General features: G+C 34.8%; 1 protein-coding gene and 2 non-coding genes across 3 annotated transcripts; all 3 read left to right on the plus strand.

Annotated features, from left to right (window-relative positions):
* The first annotated feature begins 984 nt into the window (after window positions 1-984).
* Window positions 985-4,739, plus strand: LOC127559383 (cytochrome c oxidase subunit 7C, mitochondrial). Its single transcript, XM_051993138.1, has 3 exons — window positions 985-1,141; window positions 4,004-4,142; window positions 4,641-4,739. Exons 1-2 carry the CDS (start codon window positions 1,067-1,069, stop codon window positions 4,118-4,120), a joined length of 192 nt encoding a protein of 63 aa, XP_051849098.1. The 5' UTR covers window positions 985-1,066; the 3' UTR covers window positions 4,121-4,142; window positions 4,641-4,739.
* LOC127546099 (small nucleolar RNA Z39) lies at window positions 2,088-2,149 on the plus strand. The gene has a single exon (XR_007949959.1). It is a non-coding gene; the product is annotated as a small nucleolar RNA Z39 (small nucleolar RNA).
* On the plus strand, window positions 4,385-4,447 carry LOC127546097 (small nucleolar RNA Z39). The gene has a single exon (XR_007949958.1). It is a non-coding gene; the product is annotated as a small nucleolar RNA Z39 (small nucleolar RNA).
* Window positions 4,740-9,336: the final 4,597 nt, after the last annotated feature.

The raw sequence follows: 9,336 nt of genomic DNA on the forward strand, positions 1-9,336 counted from the left end.
AAAACATATAAAGAGAGAAATAAATAAATGAAATTTGAGGAAGGAAAGGTGACTCATAATCAGGAAAAGAGAGGAAGAATCAAGCAAACCTCAGCAGAGGCAGCATCTAAAATGAACCTCAAACCATAGGCTTTTAACATTAGATAAGTGAATTTATTGTGTATATACATAAATATAAACACATAACATACACAAAAGCATATAGACATAGAATGTGTATAGATGTAAGTTTATGTGTGTATATACGAGAACTATTTTAGCATAATTGAGTTCCTTTGCAATCCTATGTTGTTGGTGGTTTTGCATTTAAAAAACATTATTCTAGCGGCAGCGAAGTGGCAGGGTGGATAGAGCACCAGCCTTGAGGTCAGGAGGATTTGAATTCAAATTTGGTCTCAGACACTTAACACTTCCTAGTTGTGTGACCTTGTGTAAGCAAATCTCTTAACCTCAATTACCTCAGGAAAAAACAAAAACAAAACCCATTATTCTGAGAAGTGAATTTATAAGCTTCACCAGTTTGCCAAAGTTGTCAAAACAACTTGTCAAAGGGGTCTATCGTTACACACAAAAATAGCTAAGAACACTTGCTTTATAGGAAGCTAAAGATTCTATTAAATTAAGTAGGATGGGAATGTACTTGCAAATATAAAAGACAGCTTGTGCAAGGGTTCTGAGGTACCAAGAGGAGGTACTCTTAGCTACAGGTACAATTCTAGTAGAAAAGAAATCCACAAAAATTAACACTTAATCTAATTTGCGGAAGAAGGGTAAAAGCAATACGAATGTGAACTCAACCAATCACAAAAGACAATCACAAAAGGGCCACAAGGTCTAACCCATGGTAATTTAAAAACTACATTTCCCATAATGCCCCAGACCAACCACAGCGCCACATTTCCTGCTTTTATTCACCTTTTCCTTTCCCATACATCCCATCATCCTCTTTGAGCTGCAGCCCGCCCAGGAAGGAGCAAGGTCAGTAGGGAGTAGGCGATTCAGCATCTATCTCTTCCTCCTCTGTCGCGGCCTCCCCTGCGGTGGTCGCTTATCTCTCGGCAGCGCCATGTTGGGGCAAAGCCTGCGCAGGTTCTCCACCTCCTTGGTTCGCAGAAGCCACTATGAGGAGGGCCCGGGAAAGGTAAATGCGGTCGGGGACCGGGCAAAGGGAGGGAAGGCCTAGGCTCCAGGTGTAAAGGCTATCCGCCCTCGGGGAACCGGAGAAAGTTCTAGGCCCCAGAGTGGCTTAGGCCCCAAGACTGAGAGGAATCGGGAAGGGTCTAGGTCAATGAATCCCAGATTATACTCGATCTTGCTGGAGAATTAACTTTGTCACTTTATGCAAATCACTTGACCTTGGTTGGGCCTCAGTTGTCTTTTTTTTGGTAAAACGAGGCATCGGACTCAGTGACCTTCTGCGATCTCTGTCAGCTTAAATCTGTTACTTCTTTAAAGCCATCCTCACCGTATTTCTGGACGGTGACGCTGAGGCCCTGGGAGAAGACACTTGGCCAAGGTCACACAGTTTTTTAGGTGGCAGAGCCAGGTATAAAGTATGTTGTATTTTATGCCGTACTATGGAGACTAAAAAGAAGTTTAATTCATTTTGGGCCCTGATGGGGAAGGTTAAGGTCTAGAAGAGTTAATCGGAGAAACAAGGCCCACTGAAGGTCATTACAGGGACTAGGGAACCGGGACTGTAGTTAGAACCCCAGTCATTCTGTTGAAGAATATTAAGATAAGAGATGTAGTGGAAAGATCAGTGGTTTTGGAGTAAGAAGTCCGTTTTTGACTAAGCCACTTATAACCTGTGTGACCTTGGACCATCCTCTGTAAAGTGAGTGGTTGGAGTAAAGGATCTCAGTAGGCCTATGAAGTCGGGCCTTTGAACAGAAGATTTGTGCCTTTTAAAAGTCTTTATTTTCCACATTTCAAGTTATCTTATGTGGAAGGACCGATTTGCTAGCAGAATAGGACAAAGGCTAATTAATGAAAGAAACTAATCAGTCTGTGGTGCAGCTAAGTCAACTTTTATATAATAGAATGTAGACCCTTTAATCTTTATTATTTTAATTTTCTTTTCCATGGTACATGTGATGAGAACCACACAGTATGAAAAACAATGATACTGTAAACGCTTTCTGATGTACCATATACTTAATCTAATTCTCTTTTAAGATTCTATAAAAGCCATTTTTTAGTATCCACTGTCCAGAGCACTGTTCTAGGCTGTTTGGGGAGAGTTGTAGGTACCTGGGATCTTAGTATAGGAGGATGCAGATACATAAAAATAACTCAAGATGCCCTATCTTTAAAAAGTTAGTGCTGTTTCAGATTTTGTACATAACTGTTTTAGATGTCACATTAAAAAAAAAAATTTCCTTTGACTGTAATAACATTAAACTTTAGAATGATGAAATAAAAGTAGCTGACTTTGAGACCATGACATAGCCTAAATCTAAGGCTCCTTTCAGTAAAGAAATTTGAAACTAATTGAAATTAGCCTGGGTAAAATCAAATCTCTCTTCACACCTCTACCACTTATCCTTTGCAGAAGTGTCATAATGCTGTCCACCCAGTAAACCTTTCTTCATTTCAGCTCACTTAAATAACTTCCATAAGATTAGAAACGAAGCAATCAATGTACAGCTTTATTGTATTTTTGATTTGTTTTCCCACCCCAAATTACAGCTCACTTATTGATAGTGTTCTAGGTGTAGCATCAACATTGTACAGAGCAATGCTTTATTGCCTGCCTCCAAGTCACAAATAATTCTTTAGAAAAATAATTTTGAATTGATTTACTCCATTTGAATAAAGCTTGCTATAAATATTGTAGTGCAAATAAGATACAGTGTTGCTGAGGGAAGATTACATAAAGGAGTATTCAAACATTTACATTTTTTCCACAAATTTTCTTTTAAGGTCACAAAATATAAATAAATCTTTCTGGTAGTTACTGATTTTTCAACAGATATCTACTATAATTTCTTATCCTGTACATTGCTTATAAAAGGAAAAAAATGCTTTTTGTTAGAAGTCATCTAGTCTGACTGCTCCCAACCCAGTTTGTAATTCCTTCTTAATAGTTTTCTAACAAAATCAACCTTTATTCAAATACCTCCAGACATGGAAAATTCACTCCTGCTTATTAAACCAACTCATTTTAGTTTTTAGACAGCTCTGTGTATGGGAAGTTCTTTGTTATAATAAACTGGCTTTATCTCCCTGGAATTTTCATTGAGTAATGAGTAATGCATATACATAAAACAACTTGCAGATTAACATGAAGTAAACTGGTTAATTTTTTAAGGGTTAGCTTAAGTTTAAGACCATATTGAAACCTAAAATATAGCACTGATTTTCTAGTTCTAGTATTTCTTTTTCATTCTCTTTGAAATGTAATTTTAATTCTAGAAATCTTTAAAAACTTTTGTGCCTATCATGTAAATCCAAAATCCAAGTCTTAGCCTAATATTCAAGCCCTTTATAACCTAATCAGCTACTACTGCCCCCATATAGAAAACCTTTCCTTCTACCCAATAATATCTATTCTCTTAATATACATTGGACTTTCCCTACCTCCTGTTTGTCCAGACTACTTTATCTGAAACCTTACCATTACTGTTTTTCCTCTCCCTTCACTCATATACCTATTATAAAAATGTAGTCTAGCAAATAACGCCCTTTTCTGATCTCCATAAAGCCTTCAATCACTCTTGATTTTTCTTTCCTCACCTATAGTACTAATCTTGTGTATTGGTCATGGCACCGGCATAACAATATATTATTTTTGCAAATTTTCTCTCTGAATGTTGGCTATATGTTCCTGAAAGATATAAGTGATATTATAGGTGATAAAGTATATTTGCACATAAACACTAAATTTTTCTTTATTCTGTAGGAAATTTATCTTTTATCCAAAAAATACATGTTTTTTGATAACCAATTTTTTCCTCCATTAATGTACTGATCACTATTTGGATTTTTATTTTCTTCAAAGAACCTGCCCTTTTCAGTAGAAAACAAATGGCGGTTGCTGGCAATGATGACTGTGTTCTTTGGATCTGGATTTGCTGCACCTTTCCTTATAGTAAGACATCAGCTGCTTAAGAAGTAAACTTCTATATAGAAACCATCAGGTAACTACACTCCTGATAATCCACCTAACTGATTATTTATTTCTAAAGAGAAGCGTTTCCCCTGGAATGGGTTTCATAAGAAGCTTTAGTCAGTCCCAGGAGGTCAGAGTGGGGTGAGAAGCTGTGTAGAGATAGGTATTGATCATGAATTGATGTTCAACAATTGGAAGGTTCTCTCAGAGTATCTCTTCCTCTAGTTGGGTAGGCCAACCCCTATAGTTGAATAAAAATTAAGTTTATTGGTACATATGATGTGACAGTTCAGTATGAATGAAACCGTGATACTGTAAACGCTTTCTGATGTACCAGTCATAACTAAATGAGCTTATTGTATATAGAAAGATTGAAGTTATGTTTTTTTCTTCTTAAAAGTTATAGGCTTTTACAACCAATGCCTAAAAGCTTGAAACTTAAAAATTAATAATCCAGTTTTTCTGTGAAATGAAGAGTTATTGGTAAACATGGTTAATTTAAATTCTATGCTTTTTTCCTTCCCAGACTTGAAGTACAACAACCACCTATAAAAGCAGTTTTGCAGAATGGAGTAAGCAAACTATTTACCATAATATGTCTTTGTAAATAAAAGTATTAAATGAATGTCTTGGAGTCATGTTCTTTATTGGATATACTATTGGATTGTATGTTTATTAATCTGACCATTTTGCTGTCATTTGTATTTAAAATGTCTTCTTTAGACTACTCTTGTTAATTGTTTCTGCCAAAATAGGTGACTTGGGCATTAACAGCATTATTCATGCAGAATTATAATTTTGGCTATATTATTTAAGTGAATGAAGACATTTATCACATACATCTTTTCTACATTACTTCTGAGCTTTTAACTAAATTTTGTAGCAGAAGTTTTATATATGTAAACAACTGAAACTTTGTCTGACTAGAATATCAAAAAATCCTTACTTAATTTAAGCAATTACTTGTTAGATTTTACAGCATATTATGTTCCTCAAACAATGAAGTCCTCTATTTAAAAACTTTCATTATCTACCCTACTTTCTTATTTTGCATATAAAAGTCCAGTTCTCATGACCAATGCTAACCAGTATTCAGTCATCTCCATAATTTAATTACATAATCTTTTTCAACTGAAATTACTCCTTTTCCCTCTAGTAACTTAGGTCTCAAGATAAACTTATCCTTTTACCATATCTTCTGGACCACTAGATATATTTTCTCTTCACTGAAACCAGTCACCATGTATTTATTTAAGCTCCTCCTGTGCCTTAAAGGAGTTTGCATTCCATCAGGAGGGAGATAGTGTGCCCATTTACAAGTTTGCAAAAAATTAATATATATAAAATAATTTATAATATTAACTAATAAAGGAGGGAATCAGGAAATCTGAAGTGAAGTTTGAATTGAGGAAATGAGGCAATTTAAGAGGCACTTTAGGCATAAAAAGATATAGAAGAGATATGAAAAGTGAGAGGACCAACTAGGCATCTAGTTTTTCATAAAGTAGAGTAATGTATAAGGCAACCCATGGGAATCGTGTAAAGGGCTAGATAGTGGAGTTTGTATTAAACTAGAGAGAAATTTGTTGAAGCTTAATGAGTAGTACTATGGTATGGCCAACCAGAACAATAATTTAGGAAACACTGGAATCTGTCTAGAATTGTTAACAGCATTAAAATCTCCATACCACTCCTAGAAATGGATTGTCATGCCTTTCATAACTTTTTGAAGTGTAAATTCTCAACATTGATATGACTCCTCAGTTAACAAAATGCAGAGAAAAAAAGAAAATAGGTTGATTTGTCTACAGTCAAACAGCTGATTAGTAGATGTCACATCTAGGGTGAGAATACGTCTGACTAGGGCTGTATATCCTTATTTCCTGCTAGAATCCAGAGTTTTAATCTTTTTGAAAAACTATATGCCCGTTATAGTCCTGCCATTGTTTTTATTGGATGAAAGTTTTCTCATAGCAGCAGGATACAATAATTTGTGTTGAAAGTGGCTCCTCTTGGAGTCATAAAACTATGGAAACTGGAAAATCTCATACCCCTGGGCCTGAAAACAAGCAATCATGCTAATAAACATTAAAAATACTACCATTGCATTGCTGTTGTTCCCCTTAATGTTTGCTATCTTAAAATGTAGCATCACTATAACAGTAGGTAGTAAAGGGCCAATGTACCAAATTTCCAGAACACATGAATTACTTTTTATTATATATTTAGAGACTAGTCAACTGTTCTTCAGACTCTTAGAAGCATTCAAGGAACACCAAATCTCTGGAAAAATTAAGATCAACCACAAAAGAAAATAAATATTTTTCTTTAATACTGTTCTATGCTTTTTCATAGGATTGATAGGTTTATATACTCTCCAAGCTGGAAGGGTCCTTAGGCAAGCATTATGGTAAAAACTATATGCCCGTTATAGTCCCTACATTGTTTTACCTGTATGAGTTTTCTGATAGCAGGATATGCTACAGTGATTAGCTTGTGTTGAAAAAGCCTGAGTCCAATCCTTGGGTCACATTACCTAAGTGATTTGGAAGTCTGCAGCATCTCTGGACCTCAATTATCACACTATAAAATGAGGAGCTTGGAATCCATCAGACTGATTTTTTCCAATTTAAATCTAACTGTAAGGTCATCTAGTTTAGCCTATCCCACATGAGAAGGAATCCTTCCTATACTTTACTTCTAAAACACATAAGTGGTTATCTTGATCTCAGTGTATCATCACAAAGCCTCCCAAAGTATCTTAATGCTAAGATAAATACTTTTAATTTGCACTCAGAGAAATATAACAATTTTGGAGAAAATTTAAGTTAAACCATTCAAAGTTCCTATCAGAAGAATTGCAGAGGGAAAAAAATCTTTATTTTCCATTTTTGATAAGGAAATGACTATGTGCTTATCTGAAATCATATTTTTTACATATCAATCAAGTTCACACTGTCTACAAATGGTTTAATTTATACTAGACTGGAAATTTGTAGCTATGTGGAACTTCTGATTTTCATTCAAAGATGTCAAGCTAAATGATAGGTGAAGGAAAAACAACCATCTTACATAATCAATACGCAGTAATGTACACAATCTATATAAAAATACAGTATTTTTTGTTTGTTTTTTATCATTCTTAATTTGAGAGAAAGAAAGAGTTATTTTCATTGAAAAAATTAATTTTGTGGGCAAGTATAAGAATTTTGATTTTGTAATTTTAACATTTTTTTGAAATTTTGAGTTTCAGATTACTTATTCCCACCATTCCTTCACCTACAAAGAAGACAAATGATATCAATTAAAAAGGTGAAATCATATAAAACATTTCCATATTAGCCACATTAAAAAAGGAAAAAAATAACCAGGAAAATTATAGATCTGCACTCAGTTCATCAATTCTTTCTGGAGCCCTTTGAAATTGTTTTGGATTATTATTGATCAGAGTACTCAAGTCTTACAGTCAGCACTACACATTGCTATTATTGTGCACAGTGATCTGATTCTTCTCACTTTATTTTTTATCACTTCATATAGGTTTTGCCATGCTTTTTTTTTTTTCCTGAAACTACCTCCCCCCATTTTTAATAGTTCAATTGTATTGCATCACAATCATTCCACTACTTGTTCAGCCATTCCACAATTGCTGAACATCCCCTCAATTTCAACCCTTTGCCACCAGAAAAAGTTACTATAAATATTTTTGTACATATTGATCCTCTTCCTTTTTCTTTGATCTCTAGGGGTACAGACCTAAAGTAATATTACTAGATTATAGAGTATGCATAGTTTTATAGCCCTTTGGGCATAGTTCCAGATCATACTCTTCCAGTTTACTATTATTCCAACAGTTCATTAATAGACCTATTTTCCTTTATCCCTTTTAGCAATTTTCATTTCTGATAGGAAACCCAGAGTTGTTTTAATTTATCTTTCTTTAATAGTAATTTAGAGTAGGGTTTCTTAATTTTTTCCCACTCAATTCCTTTTCACCCAAGAAATTTTTACACAATCTTAACTATATAAATATATAAAATAGATATAAAAATCAAACTTCAATTCTTTGGTGTATACGTAATTTTGCCATTTATTTTAAAAAAAGCAAATTTGCATATTACATATTAATTTCAGCAGAATAGTTGATACCTTTACTGTTTTTTTTTTTTTTTAATTTTATTTTATTTAATAATAACTTTGTATTGACAGAATCCATGCCAGGATAATTTTTACACGACATTATCCCTTGCAATCACTTATGTTTCGTTTTTTCCCCTCCCTCCCTCCTCCCCCCCCCCCCCCCAGGATGGCAAGCAGTCCTATATATGTTAAATATGTTGCAGTATATCTTAGATACAATACATATTTGCAGAACCGAACAGTTCTCTTGTTGCACAGGGAGAATTGGATTCAGAAGGTAAAAATAACTCGGGAAGAAAATCAAAAATGCAAATAGTTCACATTCATTTCCCAGTATTACTTCTTTGGGTGTAGCTGTTTCTGTCCATCATTTCTCCAATGAAACTCAGTTAAGTCTCTTTGTCAGAGAAATCCACTTCCATCAGAATACATCCTCATACAATATCGTTGTCGAAGTGTATAATGATCTCCTGGTTCTGCTCATCTCACTTAGCATCAGTCCATGTAGGTCTCTCCAAGCCTCTCTGTATTCATCCTGCTGGTCATTCCTTACAGAGCAATAATATTCCATAACATTCATATACCACAATTTACCCAGCCATTCTCCAATTGATGGGCATCCATTCATTTTCCAGTTTCTAGCCACTACAAACAGGGCTGCTACAAACATTTTGGCACATACAGGTCCCCTTCCCTTTTTTAGTATCTCTTTGGGGTATAAGCCCAATAGAAACACTGCTGGATCAAAGGGTATGCACAGTTTGATAACTTTTTGGGCATAATTCCAGATCACTCTCCAGAATGGCTGGATTCGTTCACAACTCCACCAACAATGCATCAGTGTCCCCGTTTTCCTGCATCCCCTCCAACATTCATCATTATTTTTTCCTGTCATCTTAGCCAATCTGACAGGTGTTTTGTGATATCTCAGAGTTGTCTTAATTTGCATTTCTCTGATCAATAGTGATTTGGAACACTCTTTCATGTGAGTGGTAATAGTTTCAATTTCTTCATCTGAAAATTGTCTGATACCTTTACTGTTGACAAATTTTTCGTGAACTCCACATATCACCCCAAATGAG

Source organism: Antechinus flavipes, chromosome 1 (genome assembly GCF_016432865.1).
Source record: "Antechinus flavipes isolate AdamAnt ecotype Samford, QLD, Australia chromosome 1, AdamAnt_v2, whole genome shotgun sequence".
Lineage (NCBI taxonomy): Eukaryota > Metazoa > Chordata > Mammalia > Dasyuromorphia > Dasyuridae > Antechinus > Antechinus flavipes.

Bases quoted from the DNA above. Each gene is read 5' to 3' on its own strand.
- LOC127559383 (XM_051993138.1), top strand. From the start codon at position 1,067: ATGTTGGGGCAAAGCCTGCGCAGGTTCTCCACCTCCTTGGTTCGCAGA. The intron at 1,142-4,003 runs GTAAATGCGGTC...TTTTCTTCAAAG, and splicing joins ATGAGGAGGGCCCGGGAAAG to AACCTGCCCTTTTCAGTAGA.